The sequence below is a fragment of the Phalacrocorax carbo genome, chromosome 3 (genome assembly GCF_963921805.1).
Source record: "Phalacrocorax carbo chromosome 3, bPhaCar2.1, whole genome shotgun sequence".
Classification (NCBI taxonomy): Eukaryota; Metazoa; Chordata; class Aves; order Suliformes; family Phalacrocoracidae; genus Phalacrocorax; species Phalacrocorax carbo.
In genome coordinates, this window is record NC_087515.1 from 64,476,358 (window position 1) to 64,491,998 (window position 15,641).

General features: G+C 43.5%; 1 protein-coding gene across 6 annotated transcripts in view; it reads left to right on the plus strand.

Annotated features, from left to right (window-relative positions):
• The window catches only part of NHSL1 (NHS like 1), a 185,989-nt gene that overhangs the window by 87,620 nt on the left and 82,728 nt on the right, over positions 1-15,641 (plus strand). Inside the window, exon 1 of one of the 6 annotated variants that reach the window (XM_064447176.1) lies at positions 4,170-4,297. The exons of the other annotated variants lie outside the window; for them this stretch is intronic. Coding sequence (XP_064303246.1) covers positions 4,195-4,297 — 103 coding nt within the window. The 5' untranslated portion in view covers positions 4,170-4,194. Of the gene's footprint in view, positions 1-4,169; positions 4,298-15,641 lie in introns of those variants that run through there. 6 annotated transcript variants of the gene reach the window in all.

Genomic DNA, 15,641 nt, shown 5'->3' on the forward strand with positions numbered 1-15,641 from the left:
GAATCAGAGGTTTTATTGGAAGAAGGTTGTTTTAGAAATCGGTTTTAATTATGGGCAAATGTCTGTGGTTTTTTCGCAATGTTTATATTGGTTCTGTTCATCCCTGTTGCTTAAAAGTGCTTAAATTAATTTTGCTTCTACATTTGAATATTTGGAAAATTCTCTTCCTCGTGCCAGTCTAGATAGGTACGACGAGGCCCTGTAACTGCGAAGCTGGGAGTACATGAGTAGCTCTGTATTAGTTGTTTCACAGATAATTTGAGAAGGTCCACCTACCACAAGTCAGATGCCTGCATTACTTTTTACAGGACAGGACACATCCTTTTGCCTCCTGCTATGGTGAATATGAATTTGAGTTATTTGAATTAATCACGGGGTTATTCTAATTATTCACAGTTGATTCTGCTTTAAAGGACATACTTCCTGATCATTTGATTAAGTTAGTTGTTTCATTATGTTTGCTGTGACTTTCCCCAAACAAATTTCATCTTCTATAATAATTTTTAAAATATTTCTTTCCTTCCTTACTGTATGAGGAAACTCCACCCTAATCAGTCCTTTAGTGGAATGGGTAATGTAATACATGCTATCAACCACAAGAGATAATAGCAAAATATTTTCCTTCACTTTGGAGTTACAAGAATATTTGGGTTTACTTATCAAAATAATGGTCAATATCTTTTCAGTTCAGTTTCCAAGTTGATGTTGCCCCTTTAAAGATACGCTGGGTCTGACCTGACCTCTCTTTATCTCCCCCCTCTTATCGCCAGTGGGACCACAGCGCCTGGTAGGCTCTGGGTCTGGCTTTCCTTAGTGCTTGAGCTGACTGCAGACTCAACAGCGTTGGGCCGTGACAACCTTCAAGTTGAAAATTTTATTTTTACTCCAGCTGTTTTCTTTGGATAGTTTTTCAGGGTGGGGTTTGTTTGTGTGTTTTATGCACAGTTTGAAAGGGACATGTGTCAGAATGATTCAGGCTTTAGGAAAAAAAATCTCTTTCAATAGTTAGCACCCATCCAGGGTATCAGAAACATATGTCTCTGCAGATCGCTTTGGTTCTAAAGGGAAAAGGATTTAATTAGGCATCCCAACAGCCCTGCTAGCTGGCAGTCAAATCAGGATGTGCTTAGCTGCACAGCAACACGTGAAGCAAGACAAAAACATCCTAAACCCTCATCCTTTTTCCATGAGCTGGGCAGGTCTGAGCTGTGTTTTCTTTCATGCTCATTTTAATGGTACAATCTTTAGCATCAAAAAAGTTGTGCAAGTATTTATGTATTTTTTTCCAAATTTATTTCCCTCTATCCTGTTGCATTTTCAGGATAGCGCAGCTAAGGGGAATGGTGCTAGTGATGTCATGTTTTCAACAAAGGAAAAATGACACTGATATATTTCTTCTAGTTGTTCGTAGAGAGCTGATAGAGATTTCAGTGACATGAAGGTAAGGGAGAGAATTTTGGTTTGCAGTGTCAAAATTCCTAACTTCATGTGGTTAAAACATTTCTATTTAGAAGGCCGTGACCAGTCATTATTAAACACGGATATACATGCACAATTCTCCATGTCCATTGTGGTCTCCTCTATGCAGCCAGTCTATTTAGCATCCAGGCAGTAGGAGCAGTGCCTCTGTGAGAGGTGGTGATGGCAGTTGGCATTTATCTCCTCTGCTTCTCCCTTGATGGGGTAGATGTGGTGGGATACGTTGCTGGAGGCATTGCTTCACACTTATAGCTGTCTCTTTGTATGCAGGTTGACGGGTAACGCTTTATACAATCAGTATACCCTGTAATTTGACTGTCGGAAGGTATTTCCATGTTATTTCCATAGAGTTCATCCTGGTACAATGGAGAAATGTGGTTCCCTACTGTCACAGAGAGCAAAATGAGATGTAGGGAGTTGGAGAACCGGTTCCCTGATGGGACTCAGAGCTGGAACCAGGTGTGACATCCTGCAAGTGTCACAGCTGCCGGAGAGGGTCCAGGCACTTGTTCAGTTGCTGCAAATGCTAAGGCAAGACAATAGTGTCACTTGGACCTCCTGCCTTCCTAGACAGTGAGGTCCACCACCTTTGAGGCGCTTAGTGGAGTACCAGGCCTCCTTAGTTAAGACGTGTGCTTGTGAAGACACGTGCTGTGCACATGTCTTTGGGGCACTCATAGAGTCCTGATGCACTAAAAAAGGGGTGGAAATAGATGCTGGACTGCTTTATGCCTGCCCAGGGCTTGGTAATTCCACTCCCTTCCCAAATATGTGGATTTCAATTTCATTTAATTCTTACATTTTTTGGAAGTGTTCCCTCTTTCCCAGCAGGAAGGTGGGGATCCTGTTCAGGCTCCTCTGCTCTCCTCCTGGTGAGGGTGGGAGACAGAGCTGGTGAACAAGACAGAGAGTATCCCCTGAGGAAGGGATGCTGACCCAAACCCTCCCAGAGCGGTACGTGCCGCTGGTGTTACAGCCCAGAGCTTCTGACTTTTCAGCACTTTAATACCATGTTGCCTCTAAGCTGTGTCCAATTTCTCAGACAATATTATTGTTCCACAGTTGGCCTCCTCTTCCTTGTTTTATTGACAGTGTTTTCTCTTCCTTGTTTTACTGCCTATGTGCAGACTGCTGGTTTTATATCTTTCTTATTTTCCTACTTATGTTTGCAATTGATTCCCCTGGAATCTGTCATGCTGTTTCTCAGTCCCCAGTGGTGTGTTCACAGCTGCTCTCAGTCCCCAGTGACTATCACTGATGTGCTGCTTACTTCTCCTTCCAGGTAATTAATGAGTAGATTTAACAAGACTGGACCTTAAAATCCCTCTGGTATCCAAGTAATCTTCCTCCAGCTACAATATGTTTTTGTTTATTTTGCTTCCGTGAAGGGTTTATTCCTGGAGCCCTCTGAAGAGCTATGGTGGGAAATAGTGCGTGCATCCCTGGCACACCAGAAAATGGAATTAATGAGAGGGGCCCTTTGCTTCCCAGAGCATAAGATGATCTTGACATTAGTGTGTACCCAGTGTAGCATGATTTAAAAGAGAAGAGGCAGGCTAAGCTATATAAATGCTGTTTCTGGATTTTGAGTTACTCCACTGTAATGTCTCCACTTTTCTGCCACAGCAGCCTGCTCTTAGCCCACTCTAAAATGAAGTAACTTTTCTTACATGATGACAGATACTTGAAACAGGATGCTTTAAGATCTATGCACAGCTAATAGTACTCAGCGTCTTATTAGTGCTGCTTCATCTGGGATCTGAACTGCGTTTTCAGGGTGTCTGGACCAGGGTTTTATCTGGAGCTCCGCCCAAAGATAGCATGTATTTGCATGCGTTCTTTATTTTAAATTGACTTTGCACGGAGGATTTCAGGACTCATGCATTTGCAGACGGTTGCAGATCTTGGTTGTTCAGCGAGGTAGGTTACCCTGACCCCCGACTTGCTCTCTGGTTCTTGTTTCTTTGCTCTACAAGGCCAGGCCCTATAAAAGTGAGTCAACACAACACAGCTGCACTTAGACCCAAATAACCCCAATAAGCACAGTGCTGGTGGCGGCTTTTTGTGGCCCTTATAAAATAAAATGCTTACGAGGTTGTGTGCTTCTATTCCTGAAGGTCTCCTCTGCAGATATAGAGTGTACGTAAGAAATCTTGTTAGCCACAAGATCTCTGGTGTTGAGCTAGGGAAACAGTCTTAAGGTGCACAGAAAGGAATAGACAGCATTCAAAAAACAAGCGTTTTCTGTAGCTCGGCTGTTCAGACGTGCTTGCAAGGTTTTTCTTTATTAATTAAGACAATATGTACAGAGGAAATAGAAAATTGCACAAACAAAGCACTTTCTGAAGAGAGACCAGACATATATATTGCAGAATTAAAAAAAAAAAAATTAAAAAAATCACAGAGTTAGTAATTCATAACAAACAGTTGAGTGGGATTAAAGCGATGTATTTCTCTAAGGCTGACCAGTTGATGCCCATGAGCTGAATCCGCAGCGGTGAAAAATGCTGACAGATGAGCTAAAACAGCTGCCTTCAGGCCGGGGCCTGCTGGGACGGACCGAAGATGACCGCCAGTCCCTTTCGTAGGTGGCGTTTTGTTCGCTCGCCTTTCACTTGGGGCCGAGCGGGGCGGTGAGCGACGGGGACGGGGAGGTGTCAGCGCTGCGGCGGAGGCCCCAGCGGGTGGGGTCCGGCGGCCGCGCCGCGCCGCGGGATGGGCCGGGCCGGAGAGCAGCTGGCCCGGGGGCTGCCGGGCGCCGCGCCGCGGACCCACCTCGCCGCTGCGTGGGGCGGCGGCAGGATGTTCTGCCTGAAAGGTGAGGGTGCCGCGCTCGGGAAAAAGGAGGTGCCATCGTTTCTGGCTGGAGCTTTTCCTCTGGTGGAGAGGGGAGGGGATTTAGAATTGAAATGTAATCCTTAAAAAAAAAAAAAAAAAGTAAGTCTGTTGAGTGCGTTGATGAGGGAGCGTGTGAATTTGTTCCATTTGTTCCCCGCAGAGCCCCGTGGGAAGGTGCGCGGCAGCTCGCCGCACAGAAGGCCGGGCTGGCTCGGTGCGGGGCTGCGTGCACCGGGCGGCTCCGCGGGGCGCCCCGCTCGCAGGGGCTTGCGTGGAGCGCCTTTGCGGATGCTGCTGCACCAGAAGTTTATTAACCGTTACTCGGTTTTGCCCCGCTTCGGATGAAATGTCATCACCAGCCTGGAGAAGGGCGGAGAACTGGTGGTGCTGCGGTATTGCAGACGCTTCATAGAAACCCCTGCTGCTCTGCCAAGTGATGCTTACTCTCATTTAGAGATGGTGCAGAGCTGTCGGGACAGTAAGAGGTTTTATGTCCAAAGAGATTTTTATTTCATCTTTTTAATTGGGCTTCCTAAGAACGTGGTTCTGAAAACCACAGTTAGGAAAAGCTTATTATTTTTAACTTCCATATTTTTGTTTGTATTAAAAATTACTGCTACTCTTCTTACTGAAGTGCAGTTGTTGAAAGCTGACACCAGAGAGCTGTTGTAAGGACGGGTTTAGGACTTGAAAGAAAAATACTTTGCCTGAGAAAGAGGAGCAATTAAGTTAAATACTTGAGTGCTTATCAGTGCTTGCTCAGGATATTTTGCTCTTCTCTCTACCTTGCTTCAGAACGTTGACGGCTTTTACTCTAGTAATGACTTTCATTTGTGCAAAGTCCCCACAAAGGGTCTCGGTACAGTTGCCAACCATAAATTAAAAAAGGCAGGAAAAAAGTTCCTTTCCTGCAGATTTCACGGTAGTGAATCAGTGTTTCTAGAGCAAACCTTAATGAATTGCACAACACAATTAGCTGTGTAGTGATTTGTCTGAAATTGTTGCAGTGTACTAAGTCAAAGAAACCTGCGCTATTTACATTTTTTAACTGCATAAGAGGTTTTCAATTCGTGACAGTTCAACAAATCACTGAAATTTAGAAACAAAGATTAAACTTTTTTAAAACAACATTAACTTAGAGATACAGTATAAAAGTTGTTTTTTAAATAAATAGTACAATAGTTAAAAGGTTTTTAAGCAAGGTGGGTAACCAGGCAGCTAGGAAGACTTGAGTCCTCTGTAGTCTAGAGCACCTGATTGAAAATGAGGCAAGGAGTAGCTTTCAGAGACCTTGTATGTGCAGGAAATGAGTTTGTACGGAAGGAAAATATATTTGTCTTGCATAATAAAATTGAATTACACTTGCTTTTTAATGAATCTTAAGTTGAATATGTTTTCAAAGTTTTCAGGTTTTATTTCTGAAAAATAAAAATTGCTAGTTACAATACATAAAAGCCCATCTTAGGGCTGTGCTGCAAAGCAGTGGATAGATCTGTTGCTTAGCAATATATTTTGATTGTCATATTTGTATTTTTTTCCTGTTTGCATGCACTTACATACCATTTTGTCTAAGTCACTGTGCTTTGCATCACTTTATTAGTTGGTAGTAGACTTCTACCTACCTTGTTATTGTTATTGTATATTACATTGCAAATCATGATCCTGAAATAATCAGCTGGGGCATTATCATTGATTTTTCTTTTTCTTTTTTTTTTTTAACCTCAACATTGGGAAGGAGAGAGGCTGTTACACACCAGTCCTTTTACTGACTCGATGGTAGCCTGTATGGGGAGGAGGATTTGTCTTTGAAGCCGCACAGCACATTTGCCTTTGAGGTGCTGGTTTGTCTGGGCTCTGAGGGCTCAGGAAGAAGCGGCCTAGCTGTTTAGGCTGCCGGCTCCCACCGTGTTTTCCCAGTCTGATCCAGCGAGCAGTCTCGACCAGATAAATTAGTCCCAGGTTTGCACAGGGACCAAGTCGGTATATTTGGTGGGTGTGGAGGTGCTGGGTGTGCGTTGTGCTGGTGATGAAATCCCTCCTCCAAAATTTGGTCTCTGTGAGCTCTAGGGGCCTGCTGCCTCTCATTTCTCCTTTTTTCAGGTGGCGGTTTCTGTTTGCGGTATGATTCTCCGGACCGCCAGCACGGAGCCTCTTGTTGCCGTGCCCTTCCCAGCTGCCGCTTAAGATGCTTGGGGAAAAGCGGTGGTCAGAGCTGGGCGCCTCTGCCCGCGCGTGGCAGGCGATCCAGCATCTCTTGCTCGCAGGCTGACCCCAGCTGTCCCGCACCGGGGTGCCGGGTGACCCTCAGACTGCGCCGGCCCACGGGCAGCGCTCGGTTCTTCAGCACGGCCCTTGAGGTGACCCCCATTGCGTGAAACATGAGTGGTATTGGTGTTTGGTCGGAACTGGGCATTTGCAGCAGAGGCAGTGCTGCGTGCTTGTTATCGATCTTTTGGACTGAAGGGGTACAAATGGAAGATCTAAATAGATTTTCATATAAAAGAAATTAATACCTAGAAGGGTCGTGAGCTAGTTCATTGGCTTGTGCTGTAAAAATGAGCTCATGTTCTGTAATATTTGCCTAGAGTTTCTCTTTCTTTCATAGCTTTTGTAGAAGAATAGTGCCAAGTAACACTGTAAAGCAAGCATGTGCGCTTACTGCTTGCCTGCACTTGGGAAGTATTTTCCATCCTTGCTTGTCTTACAGCTGTGGATTTGAGAGGGAAGTCTTTTATACTAATAATAGCAAGAAGTTATGATAGAAGCTATCCATGAAATATCCCAGGCATGTGCTGCTTGCTCCCTGGAGAAGGGTTCCATGCTAGAAATGCAGATTTTTTTTATTTATTTTTTTGTAAAAGATCACAGGGCTGCTCACCAGTTGTCTCGTGTGTTCTGTGTGCGTAAGGACATTCCTTGGATTCCTTTCTTGGCAATGTTCTCATAAAATATCCAATGTTTGAAATCAGAACCAGATTTTCTCTGATGTCTTTAAACAAATGCATTTTCCAAGTTGAACTAGGCAAGCAAAAATTTGTACAAGTTTCTCTCCCCCCCCCCCCCCCCCCCCCCCCCGCCATTTAAAGTTATACTTTTTTGTGTGTATAACAGCAGGCCAAAATAATTAAGGAAGAGGACATGTAGTAACTTAAATGAAGGAATCTGTCGAAGTGAAGATACCTGGCAGAATTTGAGAGTTCAGTTTAAGTCTAAGATTAATTGTGTGGCATTTCTTATTCTGACTTTCTTTCAATTTTTTTGTTTCTGTCTTAGAGTTGCGTGTAATCACAATGGGACTCTTGAGTCGGACCCATTCTTTTTGTGTTGTTTTTTATATCCTCTGCATTATTTTAATAGGGTGAGTAACTTTGAGGACATTTCTTATCTGCAGTTCTTCAAAATATAAAAGCACCTTGAACAAACGCAGAATTAGTACAAGCAAACAAGAATGAAGTGTCAAGCATATGACTTTGAGCTAAAAAAAAATAATCTACTTCTGAAAGAAGAGCTCTGCTATTTTTCTTCATATCTCCTATATCTTATGGAGTTACTCTTTCTGCTGTGCTTTTTCCAGTCTCTCTTCCCTGCCCCCCTCCACCACCAATTTTCCTATCCCCACTCAAATGAATGGCTGCCTGCTTCATCTCGGATGCAGCTGGGGTCTGCCGCTTGCTCTGTCGGCTGAATGTGAATGGAAGTGTTCACAGTTACACCTGTGTGAGTCATGCCAGGAGAGCCACGGAGAGCTCTGTCAAACACAGTGTATTCATGTGCTATGGAAAAAACCAGTTTTTACTTAATTACAAAAGAGATTTTAGTGTTTAAGACTGCTTAAAGATCTGGCACGGGACTGGCCTCTCTCTGTCAGGCAGTGGTGAAGGGGAATCACTTCTAACTGTGCCTGGAAGTACGGAATGAAATCGAACATAACAAAAGCAAGGTTATAGGTCTGGATAATAACATTCTTGCCGACGTTAGCCAGGTGCTCAGAAATATTGAAGATCCCCATGTACTTCTACTTTTTTTCTCTTAAGTATCATTCAGCTGCTCCGTCTACAGCCATAGTCCGGTTGTGTTACGTTGTACTTGAGCACCAAGTAAAACACTGGTTCTGCTTGGATGAATTTACAATCAAAATACATTGGAAGGGCGCAGTGTATGTAAAAGCAAAGTGAATTTCCAAGGGCAGCAGAGTACCTAGGGGGCTGAGCTGCAGCCATGCCTGCACTGCCTACCCCACTCGTTTCTTGGCTGTGTTTGCAGCAGAGGCAGCAAATGGAAGCCTCCAAGAGTACTTCTGCCGGGCTGACCCATCGGGCGAGACTGGCGTACCCCAGCTCTTGTTTCTGCAGTTCAGAGATTGCCCATAAATACATTTGTTCACCACATTGTGTAAGCATGTTGTTCCACTCCTTGGAGCTGTTTCATTTGACTGCCTGTGAGGAGACCACCAAATGGCACGGGCACAGAACCTGCAGAATGAATGCCTATTGTTTGCTGTGGTTTTGCTTTGCTTTTTTTGGTCATAGAACAGGGTGTGGGCGCCTATTTTTTCCGTTAAATTTTTACAAAGGCCAGTGGCAGTGGGTGAAGCAGGGTGAACATAAACAGGCATTAGATAAAAATCTGTGCCAGCTGGTACGCCAGCCTTTCCCAGGGCACGTGGGGCTTTCACTCTGAAGTGGTGTGGTGACAAGGCAAGTCATATAGATTTAACTGTGAAATCAGTTAGTATTGAACCTCTCCTTCAGTAAATCTTTAGCTGATGATTTGGAATGTGGTGGTCAGGATAGACTCCTGTATGTGCCTAGCTTTCAGTACTTGAATGCAGCTTGAGCTTTTCAAACACACTGCAGTTATAAATACACACAAAAATACTTGATGCTTGTAGTCCATTAGTTTATTCAGGTGGTGTTCAGGACTCTATGAAAATTGGTTTGTTCACTGTCACAACTGTAAAATCAAGGCTTTTCCTTAGACTCTATTTTTACTGTCATGTGAGTATTTAATTCACACTCTGCCTTTGTGCTCCATGTCTAGTTCTTTACTGCAGGCTACAACAGGAGCCATTTGCACAAATCACGCAGCACTGCAATCCAGAACAGGACCTGTTGGTAAATGAATGATGGGTAGAAAGATAATCTGCCGTTTTTCTTGACCTGCTAATGTTCACTTTTAAACAATATCTATGAACACCCTCCATCATCTGGAGGGCTGCAAGTACAATGCAGATGGTGATCCCTGTGTGAAGCAGTAGCAGAGGGCAGTGAATTTCTGTCAAATTGCAGCAAGAAGCCAACATGTAATTTTAAACAGTAAAAGCACGCAGGCTAGAGATTATTAGGTGTAAAAAGTAGTGTGCGCACCTGATTGGATTCATAAGCATTGAAAGAATTTAATGTTGAAGTGGTCTTTGAAACAGCATGCCCATACTTGGAACCTATAAATATCTTCATACATTTTTCAGTGGTTTAAGCGTCGTAATGATTTCACATTGTTTAAGTATTGCATTACCAGATTTGTACTGTCTATGCTTGTCACTCTTCTATGTTGGCTTCCCCCCCCAATGGCATTTGTGCAGAAGGCTGCTGTTACTTCTGGGGAAAGGCCATAAACCTTTGTCAAGTGGGAGACCCATTCCATGTGAAAGCACGCTGCCTGGTATTAAGAGGTGGAAATGTTATTAATTCTTTCATTCAGAGTCCTGTCACAGCTGTGATCTTGCCTGTGGTTAACGGCTGGCAAAACAGTCTATAATTACCTCAGGCATCTCTTTTTAATACTATTGCAGTGTTGTCTGACTTGCAGTCCTCTAGGGCATCCCACTTTTTTCTAGCTATATTTGAAAAAAATTCAGAAAATGTTTTTGGCATTTGAAGCTCTTGTGTAACTTATCCGGACCTTCAGACTTTAAAGTATTTTAAACTTAATTGCTGGTCATATGCAGAGGGATTACAAAAGCATGGCCTATTTAGTCTAGCCAGTAGCCTGGGAGGTAAATACCCCACAAGGAGGGAGGAAACCTGTTGAAGTCCAAGGAGAGTATTGGCACAAGATGAATGGTTGAGAGTGCATTCTGAAGTAATTGAAGTCAGACATTAAAAGGTCCCAAACCATCCGAGGAGGGAAGTTGTGGAACAGACTTCCAAACAGGATAATGTGGACAAAGAAGTGTTTTTAAGATGGTTCTTGATAAGCTTGGGGACAGTTTAAGTCAGAATTTCTGGAGCTGGTAAGGGAAGTCTGTGACAGAGGGCCACTAGGCTATATGGAGGCTTGGGGGCAGGATTGCATTTGTACCAGGCATCTGTTGTAGCCATCCCATGTTTAAGTGCTTCTGTTGGTCCTCCTGTGAAGACCAGGAAGAATTATCCCTTTAAATGTGTAATTGCAGCTTCTGAAGTTTCTCTTTATTCTGTTCTGCTTGCAGCATCAGGCTGGCTCGCGGGTGTGCCCTGCTCAGCCCGTCCTTCCCTTTAGACTGAGCAACAGGTACTGCTGAGGTGGGAATCTCCCCAAAAGCTCAGCCTGGTTGGGACTTCTGGGCTCTTCCTGTCCTCTTCTAGTGCTGGGTGTGCACCGCTCTCCTTAGAGGCTTTTTCTTACAGATTTTCTGTTCTCACAAGGGCTTTGGATCTTGCTGACACCCTTCAGTTTTCTCTTGTTTTTTTCCTGTGATGTATTGTCATTACATACGTAGTGACATACTGCCATGCCTCACTGTAGGCTGCTTGGTATAAGGTCTTTTTTGGCCCGCAAATCCTCCTAATCCAGAGACCTGTTCAAAATCTGCTCTTTGCAGCACAGCATCCTGGCCCCTTTCCATTTCTGATTTTTAATCCATCCCCATTTTAGTTTAAACCCAGCAATAGTTGCTGAAACAAAGGTAAAATGGGAATTTTAGCCACATCCTATAGTGAAGACAAAGCCATCTTCAGCAATGGCAGATCCTGCTTTTTAGGAGGGGAATGGACTTTCTGCACCTTGGTCACAAAGTCTTGGATTATTTTGTGCGTCTTTTAGCCTTAAGAGAATTGCTGCATCTTTAACATGCTTGTGTGGGATAAATAAGCAAGATGCTTAAGTAATGAGGAAACCCCAGGTTTTTCCTCCCTTCATTATTAAGGTCAACCAGTTGGATGCTTTTGCCTGAAGGCCTAATTTACAGGGAGGTTTGTGTTAAATAAATAGGAGAAAAGCTTTCCACCATCTGAATGCACAAATGCATTCTTCTTTAGTCGGTCAGGTTTGCTTTTTGTCCCAGTTTCATACCTCAGATGAATTCAAGATCACAATGAGGTTTTTGTAGTTGCTGGCAACCGGGAGCCATCACTTGTGCAGCACCCTGTGGATGGGTGCCCTTCTGCATGCAAACCATGCAGGAAAACAGCAGGTAGTAGGAACACTGAGTCCTTCTTGAGGAATAAAGGTGCAAGGTTTGGTGTTAAACTCTTCTCCTTAGAGGCAGAGTGCTGGAGTAAAAGTGGCTGTCAAATAGGAGAAGAAATACGTGCTTAGTACCTTAATTAGAATTTAAAAAAATTAAATACGTTCTTTCTCCTGCCTGTTACACAGCTATGTTTTGAGAAATTTATGAGGATCGAGGTCACTTTTGCTCACCTTTCCTTTTTGGAAAAGTGAACTAAAAAGGTAAACGAAAGCTGTCAAGTTGTCCCTTTGTTACCTTCTGAAGGTTTTAGAAGAACACTTTCCCCATGACATGGAGTTATGCCTTACTCAGCTCTCTTCCCCTCTGCAGCTGTGGCGAGGCTTGAGATGGCAACAGCACTCCTTGGCCTGATTGAGGCCAAGAATATATTTAAGAATAGGAAAAATCAAAAGCTGTTTTTCCTGCCTAACAGGTGTTTGGAAGACAGTTTTTGGTTCTATTCAAAGCCTTATTTTTCTCGACCTTCAGTGTGTCCCTGTGTATTGCTATGGGTCAGTGCATGCTCTGGAGCAGCATGACTGGCAAGGGCAGTGCCCCTGCCTAGTGGCTGTCCAGCAGACTGCCCTGGTGAGAGATGTCCCACCCTGTTGTCTCAAACAGCTTGTAGCTCCATCTGAAGAAATTTCTGACGGGTTTCTCGTGTTGCTGTCCTGTGCAGAGGTTGCTCTGATTACTTACTGTCTCTCTTTTTGAAGGATTGCTTTCAAATCAGTTAAAAATGATTTTACTTTTCTGCTAAAATGTTGAAACCTGTTCTTGAACTACCATCCTAATTTGTGTGACTTTACTGTCATTTTTCTTTTTAAAAAGTGTGATGCAGAAATACATGCAAAGGCTGAGTGACTCTTCAAGAACAAAAAGTTTATAATGATCTGTTCAGCTTCGAGCTTATCTTTATCCAGTAGCTTGAGGAGGAATGTATGCTGTCAAAATACAGAATTTCAGAAAATGTAATTCTGAAATTAACAGAGCATAGATTTGAAGAATTATATAAATTTTCCATGTCCTGTTTTATGGCTTTGATATGGGCCTTGTCATAACCAAGGCATTTTGCATTGCTTGGTCAGGGTTGTTGCAGAGGAGATCCTTCTCTGACGCATGTAGGGGAGGGTAATCAGAAAGGACACTTATTTTCAAGAATATTGCTTGGAAATTCAGGAATAATTATTTTCTTTTTTTGTTAGTGAACAGACTAAAAATGAAACCCATAATCAGCTAGATCTAATAATTTGTGTGCTTACTGTGGCATGTATACAGATGATTGCTTCTGTATACATACCAATGGTTTCCAGTTGATTTTGTGAAGCTCGCTCATTTGCCGTGTATTTTTACAGAGCAGTAACTCCAGATACCAAGAAAGAAGGGTACTGGTAGGGTGTGTAGCAGCTATAGCATCTGCATTTAATAATTTTGTTGGAAAATCAGATACCGTAAGAACAGCTGACTTAATTAGCTTTGTATTCTGCCTGAAAAAGCATTCCAGAAAGGTATAGGTTTGTGTTTGTTTATTTTATAGGGGTTGGAAGGCACCTCTGGAGATCATCTTGTCCAACCCCCTGCTTGGGCAGGTACACCTAGAGCAGGGGGCACAGGAACGCGTCCAGTTGGGTTCTGAATGTCTCCAGGGAAGGAGACTCCACAGCCTCCCTGGGCAGCCTGTGCCACTGCTCTGTCACCCTCAGAGTAAAGAAGTTTTTTCTCATATTTAACTGGAACTTCCTGTGTTCCACCTTACGCCCATTGCCCCTTGTCCTGTCGTTGGGCACCGCTGAAAATAGTCCGGCCCCATGTTCTTGACACCTGCCCTTCAGATATTTATGAATATTGGCAAGATCCCCCCTCAGTCTTCTCTTCTCCAGGCTGAACAAATCCAGGTCTCTCAGCCTTTCCTCATAAGGGAGATACTCCAGCCCCCTGATCATCTTGGTAGCTCTCTGCTGGACTTCCTCAAGCAGTTCCTTGCCCTTCTTAAAATGGGGGGCCCAAAACTGGACAGAGTACTCAAAATGTGGTCTCACTAGGGCAGAGTAGAGGGGGAGGATAACCTCTGTCGATCTTCTGGCCACACACCTTTTAATGCAGCCTGGGATACTGTTGGCCTTCCTGGCCACAAGGGCACAGTGATGGCTCAGGGTCACGTGCCTCCCAGGTCCTTCTCAGCAGAGCCGCTTGCCAGCAACCTGTACTGGTGCCTGGGGTTGTTCCTCCCCAGGTGCAGGACCTTACATTTGCTCTTGTTGAATTTCATGAGGGTCCCCTTGGCCCAGCATTCCAGCCTGTCCAGGTCTCGCTGGATGGCAGCACAGCCTTCTGGCGTATCAGCCACTCCTCCCAGCTTGGTATCATCAGCAGACTTGCTGAGGTTATGCTCCGTCCTTTCATCCAGGTCACTGATGAATACATTGAACAGGGCTGGACCCAGCACAGACCCCTGGGGAGCACCGCTAGTTACAGGCCTCCAACCAGACTCTGCCCCGTTGATCACGACCCTCTGAGCTCTGTTTGTTGTTAGATGTGCAAAAGTGACAGAACAATGCGGATTTTCTGTAAAAATTGAGACTATATAATTTATACTAAAAAGTTTACACATCATATGGTTATATTATTGATCTGGTGCTCAAGCAGAGCATTCTTCCTAGGGGTGTGACTTTGTTTTGAGTTGAAATACCGCTATTTTGTACTCCTCCTCATTAGCATAATCTTTTCCAGGGCAATGGGTGCATATTTTTGTCATTACTTTTTCTGATGGAATTTGATGCATTCCTCTGCTGCGATCTGTAAATCCAAGAGTTTACTTACTCTTTTTAGAAAGCCTTTGTGTGACCTGTAGGAAAGTAGGTGGGCTGAATTTAGCCATAATTCCTAAGAAGCTAGTGCTAACTGACTTATCTTGCATAAATAAGATCTTCAAGTAAATGTGTCACTTCTGATGAAAAATTTTGTACTGAACCATTCCAGGTTAATATGATGACATTTGATACAAAGTATTGTTTTAGTTCTTTTAGTGTACTTCTCTTTGAGGTATAACCTTTCCTTAGGCTGCTGACGGAAGTGTGTGACAAGGTTACTCTTTTCATTGGTTGTGCATTTAAAAATAATAAAACTACCTTACCTTAAGCATACAGCAATGATTGTGAGAAGCTATGTCTACACTGGCAAGTAGCATGACAGAAGAGAGAGGGATCTGTAGTGTGGAGTAGCTGTGAGGTCCTTGCACCTTGTGCATCACACCTTGTGTGATGCAAACCAGCAGCACGGGATGTGGAGGTGGCCAGCGTCGTGCCAAAAGGAGCATCCCTGAGTTGAACTAATGTGTGGCTAAAATGTGTGCCAATATGCAGCAAGGCCCTTTCTGGCTACAAAGTGAAAAACAACCATTGAATTTCTCATTTTTATGACAGTTAGGTTTGCCATTCTTGCTCCTTCATGGATGTTTTAATATTGTTGCAATCTATTGTAATGTATTTATATCTAACGTATTAGCTGCTGCTCTGTGGTCTGAAAAAGAGTGAACAAATGTCTCTGCCCAGCAGCATCTGACTGATGCTCTTCAGTGTTGAATGTTGTGCCCTACAGCATGAAAAGCCTTGACCTTGCAGGGGTGGGTATTAACTAGCGGTTTCTGCCTAAAATGGGTGAGCAAGAGATCTCATCTTTTGACATCTCAAGTTTGTTGGGTTTTTTTTTTTCTATACGTTGAAGCAGCACTCTGTTAGTAAAACTGAGTTTCATTTTTTTTCTTTCCTACATGTAGCTTAAAAGCAGTTCTTTATAGGGCACTCATCAAAGCACTCTGACCATGTGAAGGCAAAACTACAAATAATGAACCCTGTTGATACAGATTTGAATTCTTTTAATAATTTTTGTTGTATTA